The 17600-nt window shown below is 41.3% G+C and overlaps 3 protein-coding genes across 3 annotated transcripts; all 3 read left to right on the top strand.

Moving 5' to 3' along the window:
- On the top strand, window positions 1-2021 carry mrps14 (mitochondrial ribosomal protein S14). Its single transcript, XM_070845449.1, has 3 exons — window positions 1-87; window positions 953-1117; window positions 1606-2021. Exons 1-3 carry the CDS (start codon window positions 19-21, stop codon window positions 1786-1788), a joined length of 417 nt encoding a protein of 138 aa, XP_070701550.1. The 5' UTR covers window positions 1-18; the 3' UTR covers window positions 1789-2021.
- A 666-nt stretch (window positions 2022-2687) lies between these two features.
- On the top strand, window positions 2688-6261 carry cacybp (calcyclin binding protein). Its single transcript, XM_070845207.1, has 6 exons — window positions 2688-2779; window positions 3854-4064; window positions 4187-4283; window positions 4384-4483; window positions 4899-4999; window positions 5457-6261. The coding sequence occupies exons 1-6, from the start codon at window positions 2762-2764 to the stop codon at window positions 5617-5619; spliced, it is 690 nt and encodes a 229-aa protein (XP_070701308.1). The 5' UTR covers window positions 2688-2761; the 3' UTR covers window positions 5620-6261.
- Window positions 6262-7594: 1333 nt separating this feature from the next.
- Window positions 7595-16845, top strand: plk3 (polo-like kinase 3 (Drosophila)). Its single transcript, XM_070845355.1, has 15 exons — window positions 7595-7837; window positions 8842-8949; window positions 9077-9193; window positions 9516-9645; window positions 9765-9852; window positions 10362-10457; window positions 10636-10834; window positions 11041-11167; window positions 11436-11551; window positions 13015-13135; window positions 13243-13326; window positions 13748-13910; window positions 14186-14315; window positions 14549-14659; window positions 14828-16845. The coding sequence occupies exons 1-15, from the start codon at window positions 7622-7624 to the stop codon at window positions 15023-15025; spliced, it is 2004 nt and encodes a 667-aa protein (XP_070701456.1). The 5' UTR covers window positions 7595-7621; the 3' UTR covers window positions 15026-16845.
- The last annotated feature ends 755 nt before the right edge of the window (window positions 16846-17600 follow it).

Raw genomic sequence — 17600 nt, 5'->3', positions numbered from 1 at the left:
CACAACAAGTCATTCAATATGGCGGCTCACAGGATAGCATGTTTAGGGGTAAATGCCCTTTATTCCACTGTCTGCGCCCCTAAGCAGGTAACTTACCAATTATAACGTTGCATTTTATCGTTTTAAGTGTATCCATTAAGACGCCTGGATCACATATGTGTGAATGAAGGATAGAGAAAGTAACGTTTGCAGTATTAGCGAGTGATGTTTCTAGCTTTCTGACGTTAGCTTCGTAGCTAATGCTAGTTAGCATGCTAAGTGACAAACGTTTTAAACCCTTTATCTTGTTGCTAAATAACTACCTGCATGTTTAACGTCATATGGAATAACAAGGGAATTGTCTGGTGTCTGAAAGGTTTTGCCTGTGGCAGCTCATTCAGGATTTTAGGTAGTTTTTGAAGCTAACGGTGTGTTGAGCTGCATCCTCACCTTACCTGTATCTCCGCACTGAGTCTTCCTCCCATCAGTCCCAGCTAATGCCTGTTTTTAAAGGTTACGGTTTGGTTTATTTTGTGAAAAACATAACTTGCTGTGAAAATGAAGTGTTTCATGTATGTACTAAACATACAGACAAAAGCCTCAGTCCCTTTCTTACTGAAATATAGAGCACTATAGAAGAGGCTAAAAATTGCACTTCCTACATTGAGTTCCCCATATTCCTGATCTGAATACCATTATCAATACCATTATCCATGATCAACTTAATAATCAGCCTCATAATCTTTAGACAAAATGTTGGCAGGGATATTTTAGTTTTCCTGTAAATTGGTGGGGATGGACTCTTATTATCTCCATTCAAATGTGTGACCAGACTTCAAGAACAGCCTGTAATGTTATGTTCAGATCTTAGAAGAAACTCAGTAGAAGCCGTTCTCTCTCTCTCTGTGGTGCCAAAGAGCATAACATTAGCTGTCAGTCTATTACAACTGCTGGTGTGTGTGCCTGTGTGCAGGCCCTGAGGACTTGCTGGGGGGCAGTGGAGCAGGTGAGGGGTTACTACGTTAACTGGAGGATGCTGAGGGACGTCAAGAGAAGACAGATGGCCTTTGATTATGCTGATGAGAGGCTACGGATCAATGCACTGAGGAAGAACACCATCCTACCCAAAGAGCTTCAGGTGCAAATGCTGTAGTCTCACTTTTAGGTGGTGTGTCATAGAATTGAGCATTAATTCATTTATCAAATTTGCAAACTGTGATGGTATCATCTTATCATGTTGGTCTGCTGTACATCTTCATTGTTTTGAACATGCTTTGGATTTTTGGGTTATTTTGGAATAATAACTTCATTACTTAACCACTCTATCTTCATTATGGTGAGCTGAAAAAATGGAGCCTGCATGTCTGTTCACATCTGTAAAGAGCTGAACATTTTTTGGTCATAAGTCTTCCTTTTTATGAGAAAAGATACACTGTGCAGAGTGTTAAAATAAATGTTTCATATTGTAGGTGCAGCAGATGACAAGTTATTCACAGTATACAGTGAAGCTGTCACAGTTGTTTTTTTTATTATTGTGGGAGATGATTCATAACAGCCAACGTGATGCCAAATGATTTAAAATACAAATAAGTGCTGCATTATTAAACAGTTTTAAAATCTTTGCAGGAGCTGGCAGATAAAGAAATTGCAGCATTCCCAAGAGACAGCTGCCCTGTGAGAATACGCAACAGGTGTGTAATGACATCCAGGCCTCGGGGAGTGAAGCGGAGGTGGCGACTGAGCCGGATTGTCCTCCGTCACTTAGCTGACCACAACCAGATGTCCGGGATTCTGAGGGCAAGGTGGTAACCGGGGATCCTTTGGACACTACACTCCGATTGGATCATGAAAAATCAGAAGAGCAAGACGTCAGCTTCAATACAGACTTGTTATGGTCTTTTACTGTTTGAATTCTTTAGCGGTATTGGCTGTAATAAAATCCTTCCACCACTACCCACCAAAGCCTGGAAGGTGTTCATGTTCCAAGTGAGTCCATTGAGATTACTGCAACATATTTACAGTATTGTTGAGGAGGACATGAATATATCATTTCTGTAGATGTATGAAAAACAACAAAATACATAATATTTTAAGAGAAAACGATCTCCTCAGAAGAGCAAATGTCTATGTAACTTACTGTACTCAGAAATGGGTGAATAAATATTGTACATTACTAACCTTTCTCTGAGTGTCTTGGTTCATTGTAGAATGTAGACTATACAGAGAATGGCCAACTCCACAGCATCTCTTTGACATAGCATTATTAATTTAAATTGGCTTGTTTAAATGTGGGACAAGGGACTGTTAAAGGGGGCATGGTGATGAGAGCTACTGTGTATATGATGTATTGATGATCTGATCCATGTCTGTTTGGATCTACTGATCACCTCCTGTCACACGGAAGAGCCACTCTGAGTGGCCGAAAGAAAGAAGCACTCTGATTGGCTGAAAGTAAGGGGGTCTTTGATTGACCACTTTAGCTACTTCTTAAGTTTTTAGTGTACTTTAATCTTAAATTGTTCTTTTGAAGTTATTCTTCCAAAAAGTTAAAACAGTAGTGAACAGTAGTTTCCAGATGTGCCAAAATGATCTATTGCCTTTGCTATTGGCTGTCAACCCGTTGGTCCAGGAGGTGGCGGTAGTGCGCCTTTAGGCCGGCTACTACCCGCCATTGAAACAGAAGAAGAAGGGAAACCGCTGCACACTGCAGTGTCAGAGCAGGAAAAAGAAACACGAAACATTTCTGATCGCAGCTAATACAACTGATACAGACGAAGCCTAAATGGCTCTAATCGAACAGGTAAACCAGGTGTTTTTATTCAGCTTAGTAAACGCTGATAGGTCTTATTATAGAGTGTGACCCCGCTGAGGTGGCTGGATTTAACACGTAGTTACATGATTCCACTTAAAGTAATGCTGCGTTACCTAACGCTAGTTAACTATTAGCAAGCCATGGCGAAGCGATAAAATGTTATCTTCTGCCTTTAACTATTGTTCCCTGAAGTATGAATATGTCTATGCACACTTAAACGTGTATTTGCCGAACGTGGAAATAGTAAGAAGTCATGCTTGAAGACATGTGATGGTACCTAACCTAGCTAGCTAGCTAGCGGTAAGCTAGCGTTAGCTTTGACGGTATTTTACCAAAATAATTTTGATACTTAATGTCGTGTTCAAGTACTTTTTCTCCAGAGCATCGAGATGAAAGTGCAGAGATTCAAGCTAATGTGTTAATCAAATTCCATAAAGTCATAGCTAAGAGTGTATCGGGTAACGAAGCATAGATGTGTCCATCCATCTGTATTAGTGAGTTAGCGTTAGTTGGCGTCTCCTCCCTCGTGTAGTGATGGGTGAGTAGATCCGATGAGTTATCGAGACTTTCAGCTCCAAGGAAGCAGTATTTAACAGTAGTTTAGGGTTAGGGTTAGCCCAAACAGTAGTTTTCACAAGATAAAGCTAAAATAGAACTACGAATGAGCAATATTACCCTGAAAGGTGCTATTGTAAATGGCGCTAGTAGACCAATGTGGTAAACGCTTGGGTGAACAATTCTACATTAACAGTTACAGGGTGATTTGCAGGGTAATTGAATGTTATTTTAGCCGATATAGTATCAAAACGCATTATTAATTGATCCCAATAGGCTACCCTAAACCAGGGCGTACAATTGATTTGTTCTGACATGCAACAAAAACATATCCCAAGTATTTTACAATTAAGAGAAATTCAGGCTACACTTTGTGCAACCATTGTGAAGAAAGCATTTTTGATTTGAGATATGATATGTCAGTGACTCGACGGATGCAGTCTAAACACAAACTGTGTAATTCAGGGATGTGCATTTCTCAGTGGTGTTACTCTTTCCCCAAAACAGATCAACCAGCTGGAGGCAGATTTGCTGGAGCTGGGGTCACTTTTGGAGAAAGCAGAAAGGAAACGAGTGCAGGAATTGCTAAAGCAGGAGCAGAAGAAGGTGGAGAAGGAGCTTGCCGTCAAACGACAACAGAAGGAGCAACAAGCCAGGAGAGAGGCAGACCCGTCTGGTGCCTCTAAAGTGGCGTACACAGTCAAGATCACCAACTATGGTACGATGTTATTGTTTAGTAAGGCCACTACTGCGATATGTGAGAGAGCGCAACAGTTAAGATGTGTTCAAGAGCTGAAAAGGTATTTGAAACGTGTTCCCACTTTTGTATCTTCTATGCAGCCTGGGACCAGTCAGAGAAATTTGTCAAAATTTACCTTACACTGAAGGATGTGCACAAAATCCCATCAGAAAACGTGGAGGTCAGCTTTACAGAAAGGTACAGTGATAATCAACATGTATATCTGTATTCACACAGCTTTTATTAGTCATGTGTTACTAACCATACAGCTGTATTTGCTCATTCTCTTTTTTTGTAGATCCTTTTCTGTGTTGGTGAAGGAACTAGATGGGAAAAACCATCAGATGACAATTCTCAACCTGTTATATCCAATTGATGAAAAGGACAGCTACAAAAAGGTGATTAAGCCTATTCATCAGTTAAAGGAGTCCAGGGAGTTGAACTTCCTATTAGTCAAGAAATTGAAGCAGGAAATTGCCATAAAACAGCATTTTAAGTCAATTCCAATTTTTTTTTACATCTTGGTGCCATTTTGCTTTTTAAAGATTGTTGACATATTACCACACATTAGAACCTGTCCAGGGCTCTTCCTTGATTTACAACATTGATTTATAAAGAGCTTATAGTTAAAGTTCTGTTCAACAATTGCTAAATGTTCCATACAGATCAGAAACCTGAGCATGTAGTAGTCCCTGGTCTTGCTAACTGATGAATCCAAGCCTGTGTTTTGCTCCTCACTTTACTGCTAACTTCTGGGGGAAGCCAAGCTGGTTTCTCTACAGGACGGTAACCATCTTTTCCTCCCACCAACAGATAAAAACAGACATGGTCCTGGTCATGTGCAAGAAGCAGACAACAAAGAAGTGGGAATGCCTAACAAAGGTGGAAAAGCAGTCGAAAGAGAAAGAGAAAGAGTAAGTTCAAAGAAAGATGGAATACTGATTTAGTAAGTAATTTGTGCAAAGGAGGGATTTTAAGCAACTTCAGGCCACTGCATGCTTCAAATTAATTTATGCACACAAGATATTGTGCAACGTATATGATGATGTACATAATTGGCACTGCTGTTGATGCCAATGTGTTGTCAGTGGCTAATGACACACTGGTGTGAGACATTGAGAAAAAAATTATGATAATGACAACAACTTTCTAACGATTTGAAACCTCGTCGGTACTCTCATACACATGTGGACAATCACTCCAAACAGGGTTCTGAGTCATGCAGTGGTCAGCACATTGAAGTGCAGTACCACATCTGTGAGCCAGGTGTCACTCCACATAATGCAGCAGGGGCACGCACACAGGAGGAGACCTAGAATCCCACAATGCCCCAAAACATGTACAAACTGTCCTCCTATTGTCCCTCAACAGTAAACCCAATGCAGATGACAGCACAGACCCCAGCGATGGCCTGATGAACATGCTGAAGAAGATTTACTCAGAGGGAGACGACGAGATGAAGAGAACCATCAACAAAGCCTGGTCCGAGTCCCAGGAGAAGAAGATACGAGGAGAGGACATGATGGGCCTCTGAACTGCCCTCACTGCTTTTCCACAGCAGGACCACGTGAGAGCTGTCAGGGGTGCAGCTGACATGACTTGAATATTAAAGGTTGCTGGGTCAAAGTCAAGTCCAATATATAAATCATATATTCCGCAAAATCTAGAAACTCAGCTTGCAGCTCATGAATAAGGTGTAGGGATTACTGTCTGTGTCTGATGTTTTCAAGTGTGCATTCACTGAAGTCATGATCACGTTCCTTTGAATACAACCAGAGGGTCTCGTCTGACTTCTTTTAAAGCCTTCATATCAGCCTTTTAATTTTTGTCACTCCAGAAATAGATTAAATGATAGCAGCAAAGACGGTAGTACTTACATCACTGCATGGGTCTGTATTTTACCCATTCCTGTTGCATAGTGTAATGCTCTAAAACCCACTCTTTGTAATTCCTTCATGTGACTGTTGTATTTTTTTTTGCCTAATTGCCTACTATAATATCTATTTACAGCTGCACTGTCCAAGTCGTCATTTTCCATCCAGCATTTGTGAATATGTAAAATGTCTGTTTTAATTATGTTGACTATTTTACTTTGGCTGTTGTCACCATTTTCTATGTATTGTTGCCCACCCTCAGGTTGTTCATTACGTTCTCACAAATATAGATCTTGAACAAATTCTTCTTTGCTTCTGGTTTTGAGAGACTGATTTTTTTACCAACCACCAACCACAATTTAGATATGCCCTCACAGAGGCCTGCTCACACAAAAGTTTGTATTTTATTTTAATACAGTTGCTGTTTAAACTTAAACTTAGCCCACAATCAGAGAAAATAGAAGTCTTATAATCCATTCTGTCCAAACCCAAACTTATTGATACTTGGTAAGATGAGCCACGGTCCAGCTGCTGTTTGACAAAATGCATATTGGGCACCCAGATGATTGTTCATAAGGCAGAACAGCTTTTAATGCTTCATGACATGTTCAGACACAGTAAACCTTAGACAAGTGAATAAAGGGAAATTTAAATAATAAATCCACAGTCCTGCAGAGCCTTTTAAATGTACATTTTGTCCACCAGATGGCAGGTGCGGTCAGTGGTTCACAAGTTTCTCTTACCAATGTTTTACTGTACAAAGTTGTTAATTTGTGGGGTTCTGGACGTTTTGGCAGAATTTCAAACTCATCTCTGTGTCTGCAGTTTTTCTGAATTAATTACAAGACTCACTGCTATATTCCTGTGATGTGCAGCTCCTAAATGATGTGTTCAAATGCCCAGTTAATGTGTTAATTCATTTCCAGCACTTGTAAATATTGTAACCTGTGATGCTGGAGCGAATGTGGCGAACTGTAAATCACTTCTCCAGGGGAAAGTCTTTTGTATGAGTCACAGCAACATGGCAGGCACATTCACTTTAGGCAGCAGATAGTGATCAGAGAGATCTTGATATCTTCTAAAGAATTTTCATAATGAAGGCAGAATAATTCCCCACCTCTTGGTAAAATATCCCCATGCAGATTCGCATTTCTTAACATAATCTCCTTTAAATAATAAAAGGCCAAATTAAGAGCTCAGGTCTATCACTCCCAGGGACCCACTCAGTAAAGAGTGAGTCTGTGGATTAAACATGACAAGCATTAGGAACCCCCCCACCCTCCTCCTCCTCCTCCTCCTCCTCCTCCGGGTGACAGCTTGCCAGCAGCATGACTGAAACCGACTCTACATGCGCTCTTTCATTCATATTTCCTCTCACCTTCCAGATTATTTGCTTGATTTAGATGCTGTCTGAGCAAATCGTCTGGACTCTCTCCGCCAGTGGGACACCTGCCCCCGCCCCCCGCTTCGTGACGTCACCTCTCTCATATATAGCCGTGGAGAGCCGTGCCCAGACACGCCAGATGGATACGGCTGGACGAGGTGGACGCACCGGTACGCATCAGACCGACCACTGAGAAAAGAAGCTGAAGGGGATCGAGATACACACACACAACATATAAATATATACACACCAAGTGGTTATTTGAACCGCTGTGTTAAATGGATACCGGGTGTTTCACTGCGGCGCAGCGTCTTTCGTGCCACACCATGAATGCGGATTTATTTAAGCCCGTTTCGGAGCGTGGACCCCATCCGTCCTCAGCCCCGGTGAAAACCAGCAGGAATAAATCCGAACAAATCAAGCCAGAGCTGGCCCAAGTGGTGACAGACTCCAAGACTGGAAGATCCTACAGCAAAGGGAAGCTTTTGGGAAAGGTAAGGCGACTGAATGTTACATGTGCTTGTCTCGCTTCACTTCAGGAGTCCCTCTGAGGCGAATTTCTATCAAAGAGCCCGTTTCGGGCTGACACGGATGCTGTCGATGATTAAAATTCATTATTAGCCGTTTTCCAGGTGTGTTAGTCTGCTAATGCGGGAATTGGGGATGACCTCGTGGTGGATGTGGCTAATCTCACCCTGCTGTGCGCGTCATTGCTGAATGAATCAGGCGCAAGGTGTGCCCGGCTCCTGTGCGCACACATGATTGGCACTACCTTTTAAAAAAAAAAAAGAAACCCAAGAATTATTATTATAAGAGCCCTCGTATTATAATGTCATCTCAGCCCACTGTTCAGCCAAACATACAGCAGCCTGACTCTGCCAAGAGCTCCTCTCCTTTACATCTTCGCCTCTGGGAGGATTTTCATGACCCAGTATGTTCAATGTATGAATGGATCAACATGTTGCTCGTCATCGATACGCTGCGTCGGGCGGCCAGCCAAGTCTTTCTTTTTTCTTTTTTTTTTTTTCCTCTGCTGCCTGCCGCAGAGCTGGAAACGTCTCCCGTCAATTTCACGGTTAATGAATGCAGCAGCTCGGTCTGCCTCATCCCTCACGTCCTCGAGCCTATCGTATTGATTACATCAAGAATTGTGCACGAAGAAGCAGCCGTAAACATGATATTAGAGGGTTTATTGTCGTTGGTGGAAGCACATCAGAGCACCAAGGCAACAAAAGATGCTGGCCAAGAGGTTGTCTCGATTATTAAATGTTGCATCTGGATGGATGCAAATCCCCTCGTCACGTTTTAATCCTGCACTGGTTATTTGTCTCCACTGGAGCTTTTCAGAACTGGCCAAATCATTGTTGGCTCATTTTATTGGCTGTGCAGCTATTGATCCTCAGGTCAAACACTTGCCATTGAGGCAAATTATTAATGGCCATTGCAGGTTTTCAACCTGCTGCTTTGTTAACTGATGATCCCGTTTGTCTCCCTCAAGGGTGGCTTTGCTCGATGCTACGAGATGACAGACCTCTCCAACAACAAAATGTACGCTGTGAAGGTGATCCCACAGAGCAGGGTGTCCAAACCACACCAAAGAGACAAGGTACATGATGGTGCTTGTTCGTGTCTCTCGCAGAGGGGCCTGACGTGTAACCTGAATTCATTGTCTGGTTTGTTTTTTTTTGGATTGCAACAGGCACACATATTGATAGGTTGTCACATTTTAACAGATAACGAACGAGATCGAGCTCCACAAAACCCTGTCGCACAAGCATGTGGTGAAATTCTCTCATCATTTTGAAGACCAAGAAAATATCTACATCTTCCTCGAGCTCTGCAGTCGGAAGGTGAGACTTAAGGAGTCTTTAGAACAGTCTGTACAGTTTGCATATGTTTTGCTTGCACGGATACAGCTTGCCTTTTATTGCCCCTCAGTGGCACAACAGAGACTATACACACTATATATATTAATTTTTAAATCTAATTTAAATTCTGCATGTCAAACAGCTTAATCATGACTAACGAGGAGTCCCAGACACCCACCTGAATTACAGCAGCACCTAATTTCTTTGCTTTTGCGGCTGTGTGTGTTTTGTGTGTGCAGCAGTGTTGCACAGGCCCACTGACAGATACGGGGTTGACCGTTCACTCATTGCTTTATCTCTGCAGTCGTTGGCACACATTTGGAAGGCGAGACACACGCTCACAGAGCCAGAAGTCCGATATTACCTCAGGCAGATCATATCCGGCCTCAAGTACCTCCACAGCAGAGGGATCCTGCACAGAGATCTCAAACTAGGTATGTGAGCTGAAACGTGGCGTACGCACACACAAGCATCCCAGGAATCTGCTGTGACTTTGGGCAGGCACATGTTATCTGTGGAATGCTGACCGGACAAATGTTTTTGTCCCTTTCAGGCAACTTCTTTGTCAATGAGAACATGGAGCTGCGGCTGGGAGACTTTGGCCTCGCTGCCAAGCTGGAGACAGTCGAGCAGAGGAAAAAGTCAGTTTAACTACTGTTTATTTTGTTTTGTTTGCATAAAAGCAGCCACAAATCCCCAGACTAATATTTGAAATTGATTTTGGGAACAATTTGTCTTTTTCTTATATACCCTTATTTGATTTTTGAAGTTAAACACATTCATTGCTCCTTGATGAGTGGCTACTGTAAATAAACACAACAACCAACCTAAACATTACAGTCCTGGCCATTTTCTCCGCTTTCACAATGCACATTGACCTAAAACCATTACGTCAGTTACCAAGCACATTCTTCCTCCCACTACTTTTCCCCTAGAGAGTACCTAACTAAACCGGTTTCCAAATGGCAGTTAAATGTAACACATAGAGCAGAGTTTCAGTACCTGTTTGACATCTTCCTGTGGAATACCAGAAGAATGACTGTGGCAGAAACGCTTCAACCACCACTTCCTTGTTTGCATGATGCATCCACAGAGCAGAAAAGAACTTATCGCTTGATGCATTAAATGTATCTGTGCTTGTTTTTCACAGAACTATCTGTGGAACGCCCAACTACTTGGCCCCTGAGGTGCTGAACAGACAGGGCCACGGCACAGAGTCTGATGTCTGGTCCCTCGGATGTGTCATGTGAGTTTGCTAAGTTTAACCAAGAGTTATTTGCTTTTGCCCAGCCATGTGTGCAATAACAAGTTATTTTTATCATGGCTTCATCATATCTCAGTGTGAGGATATTGTATTCAGCCATTGAGATTGATAGTCTGAATTGCGTTGAATCTTGAGCTGACAATTTCTTTATCCCATTCAGGTACACACTGATGTGCGGCAACCCTCCTTTTGAGACTCTTGACCTAAAGGAGACCTACAAGTGCATAAAGGAAGTCCGGTACAACTTGCCATCCACACTTTCTCCTGCTGCACAGAAACTCATCTCAGGCATCCTGCAGAAAAACCCCGGCGACCGACTCTCACTGGATCAAATCCTCAACCACGAGTTCTTCACCAAAGTACGCAAAAGTCATGCTAATTTTGTCTGTTTAAGGAAACGGTTTGGGATTTGATGCTGTTTGATATTAAAGATTGTTAATTTGAGTGTGTTGGAAAATGGTGCGTGAAACTATCGCGCGTCAGCCTTTCACTCAGAATGAGCTGTGTCATCTCAGTCCCTCTCGCATCTTCCTCACCTTCTTGTCTGCCTCTTTTCTTCCTCAAGGGTTTCACCCCCGATAAGCTTCCCCCAAGCAGCTGTGTGATGGTGCCAGAGCTCCACCCCCCCAGCCCTGCCAAGAAGTTCTTCACTAAAATGGCCAAGAGCCTCTTTGGCAAAAAGAAACCTAAAGGTAAGCAGCAGAAATGGCCAAGTGACTGATCTAACAGACTAGGTCATCTGTTCATTTTGTGTCCCTTCCCATAGGCAATTATGCAGCCACTGTCATCTGGATAATCTGGTTTTGTTTGAAAATATGTAAACTGAAGAACTGGATTGCGCTTAGTTTTCCTTCAAGCTTTTTTTTTTTTTTACCCCAAGAGCTGCTGTATGTATGGGTATAAACGCTCCTGTGGTTAAACATTTGTTGTGACTACAATGCGAGAATCTTGTTTCCGCAGTGGAGAAGATTCCATGTGAAGAAAAAGATGACAAAGACATTTCCAAGCTGGTGTCAGGCATCGTGAAATGTTCCATCAACAGGCAGATCAGCTACAAGACAGTGGGACCCAATGAGGTACAACCTTTTTGTTTTTTTTGTTTTGCCCTACTTCTGCACGATGTTTGTTTGCTTGAAACAAAAGCAGGGTAATTCCAGCTACTGATAAAGTCAGTCCCACAGTTGGTATATATTTTCATAGCAGATGACAGCTGTTGTGTGTACTTTTTCTATTGTGTTTTTTGATTTAGTATTTTTTATTTTGTATACTTGTATCCTGGCTGTTGCAACACCTGAATTTCCCCCATGAGGATCAATGAAGGATTATCTTATTTTATGACTGATAATTGATTTGCATCCAGTGTTTGAAGCCTTTTTGAGCAAGTTCATTTAATCAGTAAACTATATTATACATGGCACTGCAGTGGAAATTGTGTGAATAATTGTTATTTATGAGGGAGAGTTGGAGTTTTTTTAAAAAAAAATCCAACTCTCTCTCTCTCTTAGACTGAATGTAGGGCAACTATATTATTTGAAGAATGGATTATGCTTTTAATTATACAAAGGAATCATCCCAGAGATTTAGAAATGTGTTTTTCAGGTTGTTGAGCTTTGTTTGAGCAGTTTAAGGCTCTATTGTGCCAGAAGTCCTTCAGCTTGTCAACATACGACTCAAATTCAGATAGTGTTGCAGTTGATGTTGTTTAATATTTGGTGAAGAACTGACATTAGAGTAGTAGAAGTATTAGATTTACTAACACCAGTTTTTCTATAACATCTCAGGAAACTGTCGCTGCATTTTTTTCTCTCTGCTACACATTTTGATTCATTATTTCATTTTAAGAAGATTCAGAACCAGAGCTGCGGCTAATGCCACAACAGCAGGAGGCTCAGTTGGCCAATCACTAATCAGACTGGTGTAGTTGCTATTTATAGAGCCCAATAGGAACCACCTCACTTGCTTTTTGGAGTGAAATATTTCTGTTGGCTTGGTAATGAGCCTGTGCTGAGAAAACGGGTAGTCCAGAAACACAAGCAGGATATTTTGTCTTATTTCTGATCTTCTGACTACACAAAGTTGCCTATTTTCCTGACAGACTACCTCCAGGTTATTTCAAAAACAGATTTGTGGCCACATGACATTAGAAACTACATATCTAACATGCTGTGTTTTCAAAGCACCCATAGGGAAAGTGTTGAACAAAAAAGTAGTTTGCAGTGGCAGTAAGATGTGCAAGATTAAAAAGACTCAAAAGTGAAAGGACGACCATTAAAGCTGTAGCAGAATATAGGAACCAAAGGCATCATTGCTGGCTGAGTTTTTTTTTTTTTTTTTTTTTTTTTTTTTTTTAAATTTAGACCCACAAATGCTAAGCAAGCATGGAACGCATTAATGTAACACGTTCACTGAATGTCTCATGCACTTGAGACTGGTGACCTTTTTCTTGTTGTTTTGTTTATTTTTTTCCATCTTGTGCTCCTACCATCACTTTGCTTGTCTTTTCTCATCATCGTCTTTAATTTATTTTGTTGCTGCTCAGGTGCCCTCTCCCACCGGTCAGCTGGTCAGCTCCGTGCCTCTGGAACAGACTCCTGCTGAGGAAGAATCCAGGAAGTCGATCTCGCGCTCCTTCAAGGGCACCATGGCCAGCAGCACTGAACGTAGGGCCCAAAACTTTTCCTCCAAGCAAGATGTATTTCACTGCATTTTCAAGTCATTTTTGTCCCTTAGTGATCCATGTTTCACTAACTTCTTGTTGTCTCTCCAGCATGCGAGGATGTCCTGACCCCTGCAGCTGTTGCCGACTCAGCCATGAAAATTCTGAACAGCTGCCTGGCCGCCATGCCTGCAGGTAGGAGGGAGTTATGAGATTGAGCTATAAAAACTGCAAGAGCACGTATGGCCTAAATAATAATGAGGAAATGCAGAATTACATATTTAACATTTTCTTCTGACATGAACAATCTTACTTTACATTACATTTCAAGTTGGTCAGAGTGATTCAAGTTTAATCACCCACATCTTTTCCTTGTCTCAGCTATTTCTTTACATCCTCTAAATATCTGCAGACTCATGTACCTTAAAGCCCCTTTAAACTTCTAGCTCAAGATTTGTAGCATCTTTTCTCTAAAATGCTGACTTATAGACTTTTGGAAAAGCTATTATTTGTCTTATTTACATTTGAGATTATGGAACAATTTCATGGCACATCCCGTCAATCCTAACTTTTTTTTTTTTTTTTTTTTCTTCCCTTTGTTTCTCTCTCTCTCCAGCCACTAGAAACCCGCCGTGTTTGTCCAGGCCACAGTCCTTCCTGTGGGTGACTAAATGGGTCGACTACTCCAACAAATATGGTTTTGGCTACCAGCTCTCAAACCAAAGCATCGGTGTGCTCTTTAATGAGGGAACACATCTCAGTCTTTGTAACCAACGCAAGTGAGTACCTTTTTTTTAAGAGCTACAGTGTTTACTGAAGGAGTCAACATTTACATAGTGGGTAGAACTTCTTGACTGCTTCATGACTAGAGTCAGACAAGTAACTGAACTACACTAATGTGTGTACACCAACCAGTGTCAACATAACAAAGCCTACCACCCCATTGCAATTTTTGATTGTCATTTAATTAAAATGACACTCAAATTGAACCAAAAGTAAGTACCTTTTTTAAAAGCAGTTTTTATAATCTAATTGTTTCTTTCCCTCCAAACAGGACGGTCCACTACTGCTTGACAAACAATGAACACTTCACTTTCCCTGCAAACTCTCTACCTGAGCAGCTTCGCAGCCAGAAACAAATTGTAGAGCTCATGGCTAACTACATGGAGCAGAACCTTATGGAGGTATGAGCAAAGCCATTACTTTTACCTAGAAGAATGCAGCCATTAGTTTATTTAATCAATCAGATACTAAGTGACTAATGTATTGGATTTCATAATGAATGGTATGTATGTGCAAGGAATTGGAGGATATACTGAAAGAGGACTGTAACAAGACTTTGTTGTCTAAGAGCAGTTGGACAATAATTTAGCTTGACATCCTGTGGTGTAAACAAAATATTTTTTGTCCTCTACAGGGTGGAGATCTGCATTGTGAGGATCAAGGGTCAGGTTCTCCTCCTCTGTTGCTCCAGTGGGGGAAGACAGACCATGCTCTTGTCATGCTCTTCAACAATGGCACTCTACAGGTTTGTAGAAAAACTCTATATTTAGAATCCTAGATACATTTAGAAAACAATTGGTGTAACACTGTTAACAAAGTTGCAAAAAATGTACCAATTTTGGGAACATCTTCATTGGATTATGGTCCACCTTGCATTCCCTTATATTTTTGCTCTCTTTTTTTTCCCTTCCAGGTTAATTTCTACACAGACCACACCAAGATCATCCTGTGCAAGTCATCTGATGACTCCTACCTGCTCACCTACATCAGCCGGGAACGCGTCTCTTGCACTTACCTCCTCAGCATGCTGATGGAGATGGGCTGCACCTCCGAGCTCCGACACCGACTGCGATATGTGGTCCAGCTGCTCCAACACCATGCTGATGCCTGAGAGCACAGCTCAGTGCCTCCCAGGCTGCCTTACAGGCAGATGCCTTAGAGGCAACATGACTGGTTAACACCTCTTCTTAGGCAGCCTGACTGGTTGATATAATTTCTCAAGGCAGTGCCAGGAGGAGCGGACGCCTGTTCAGTTGATGGATGGAGGGCTGCACAGAGGAGTTGAGCAAATATTCTTGTCTGGACTGGTGCTCTGGCAGCTGATCATCAAATTGGCTGACCTTGATAAACATCAAGCAGTCAGGAAGTTGCCTAATGCAGCACCTTCCTCAAGGGTTAGTGCCTGTCCAGCTTATGCCTTGAAGGTTATCCACCTGGAAGGTTTTGATACCTAAAATAGGAGACTCCTACCTGGCCTGAAATGATGGATCCCTCACAGACAGATGCCTAAATGAACACACAAACTCTCAATTACCTTCCCTCACTCACTCAAAACCACTGCTTCTTGGCTGGATCTTTCAAAGCCACCAACCAACCCTGCAGCTTTCAGCTTCCCCTGATAGCCAATAACCCAGGCATGGTTTCTCAAAGGCATATAAACACTAAAACTGGCCTCTTTGCTTGCAATGAAACAAGGATAATCTTGCAGCTGAAATGCCTTGAGGTTCTGTTTTCCAAAAGTATTTTGGCAGCAAGGTCATTTAGGGCGTTGACTTGCACTGGAACCTTGATCTTACAGCAGAGAGATGCTTTGGGGAAGAACTGTGGTTTGATTAGAGAGAGAGACCCTCCTACCCTCGGTTGGTTTCTGGCCTCTTGGGACTATGGTGCACACATTCATTTATTTGTTTTTCTTTCTTTTTTAAATGAGCCAGTTATAGGATCACACTACGATCTTGACCTCACATGCACAAATAACATTCCTGGCCTTATTTGACGATGGTGATAAGTTTTGAGAACATCATTGCTTCCTCTGCTCCAACATCACTTGTGTTTTTTTGTTTTTGTTAGATAGTTAAATTAGAAACAAATTTCACTGACATGGTACACAACATACTTAAGGGGCTATGGGAGCAACACGATTTTGCACTTTTTTTGGTAAACTCATCTGGAAAGCTTTTACTACCACTTGTTATATTTTATTAGTTTTTAACTAGATGCCAAAAGGAATTTTCTTAGTTGGTTTTTAAAAATGATTCTGTTTTAAGTTCACGTACAGTAGGTGAATGTGTGTGTGTGTGTGTGCCACTCGTGCTGGTTAACAAAACTGTTGGTTGGAAAATGAGGGCGGGGAGGGGGGGATAAAAGTGCCTTTCCGAGGGATGTCTGTACAGTGCAATAACAACCCTTTGTGAATGTCAAGCTGGATACGAACAAGAATCGAGATGGGTTTTACAGGTGGGGTTTGCTTTTGTACTTGGAGCCAAGTTTAAAAGTAAGTCCAATAGCACTACACTCTCACTACCTGGTATAAGCTTTTAGAACAGCTGTTATCATAAGTATATATATATCCCAGTAATGTCTACTATTGGAAAAAAGAAAACGTTGTACTCGTTGTACTGTAATCCTTATCGGTTTACATTGCTTTCTCGACCCAGAGTTGTATCCTAAAAACTGTGACCTGGAATGCAAGTATTAACGTACATGTGTTTTCAAAAAACCCAAAATTGTGAAAGCCATCTGCCAATTCAGAAGAGTCTTTATTTTTTGGCACATAATGTCCTGTTTATTTATTTTTTATTTATACATGTTTTTTATTTATTGTTGTGTAAATGTTACGGTCTTGACACGATGACATGTTCAATTCCGATCACCTTTTTGTATGTAACATTTTGGGGAAAATGGGACAAAAATAAAGTTTATTGAAAATTGCGTTTTTGTCGTTGCACACTTTTTTTTTTTTTTTTTCTTCCCAAAACTGACATCTGGCCTCTTCCTGATTATTTAGGATTGCAGCATGTACACCAAATACTATATTACACTACCTCTTGGATATTGAAATTGGTGCAGAGTTTGATCTTTTTAAAACAAACCATCTTTGTTATTCACATCTACTGTAAAGACTTTTTGTTATATCTCAGCTAAAAATAGTGGTTGGTAATGTGGATCATTATCAGTTCTCTACTAATGTCAAGATGTATACTAAGATATTAAAACTCATGATAAAATATCAATGCTCTTTTCAAACTTTTTTTTTTTTTTTTGGTCTTTTTCATTAAGAACACAAGCTGATTTGTCAGTGGAATATGCCTCCCCAAGTTTTGCCAGAGGTATTAGATACCTCAACCAATCACTGTGTGTGTTCAAGCTGCTGGCAGTGACTATAAAGGGGGCACTATGCAGATGACACTCCTGTTTTTAGAATGCTGGTATGATCTGCCCCGGGTTTTCATTGGTTAAAAAACTTCATCCCCAGACTTCTGTGTCATCTAGGAGGAAAAGAAGTCTACATAACCTAATCTAGACACAATATTAATAAAAGTGTTGTAAGGGCTGCCTTGGTCTGCCTAATAAAGTCTTGTAACTGGTTATGACATGATTGCTCAGTCTGAGGCTGACTCACATACCTTGACTCAGGTTTCAGTGTTGACACTATTTCTTCTAATGAAGCTTGTTGAGTAGTTGTA

Source organism: Pempheris klunzingeri, chromosome 15 (assembly GCF_042242105.1).
Source record: "Pempheris klunzingeri isolate RE-2024b chromosome 15, fPemKlu1.hap1, whole genome shotgun sequence".
Lineage (NCBI taxonomy): Eukaryota > Metazoa > Chordata > Actinopteri > Acropomatiformes > Pempheridae > Pempheris > Pempheris klunzingeri.
Note: the sequence above shows the minus strand (reverse complement) of the source record. Positions and strands in the feature narration are given on the sequence as shown.

Bases quoted from the DNA above. Each gene is read 5' to 3' on its own strand.
- cacybp (XM_070845207.1), top strand. The intron at 4,065-4,186 runs GTACGATGTTAT...TCTTCTATGCAG, and splicing joins AGTCAAGATCACCAACTATG to CCTGGGACCAGTCAGAGAAA. The intron at 5,000-5,456 runs GTAAGTTCAAAG...GTCCCTCAACAG, and splicing joins TCGAAAGAGAAAGAGAAAGA to TAAACCCAATGCAGATGACA.
- mrps14 (XM_070845449.1), top strand. From the start codon at position 19: ATGGCGGCTCACAGGATAGCATGTTTAGGGGTAAATGCCCTTTATTCC. The intron at 88-952 runs GTAACTTACCAA...GCCTGTGTGCAG, and splicing joins CTGTCTGCGCCCCTAAGCAG to GCCCTGAGGACTTGCTGGGG. The intron at 1,118-1,605 runs GTGCAAATGCTG...AAATCTTTGCAG, and splicing joins TCCTACCCAAAGAGCTTCAG to GAGCTGGCAGATAAAGAAAT.
- plk3 (XM_070845355.1), top strand. From the start codon at position 7,622: ATGGATACCGGGTGTTTCACTGCGGCGCAGCGTCTTTCGTGCCACACC. The intron at 9,646-9,764 runs GTATGTGAGCTG...TGTCCCTTTCAG, and splicing joins GCACAGAGATCTCAAACTAG to GCAACTTCTTTGTCAATGAG. The intron at 13,911-14,185 runs GTGAGTACCTTT...CCCTCCAAACAG, and splicing joins AGTCTTTGTAACCAACGCAA to GACGGTCCACTACTGCTTGA.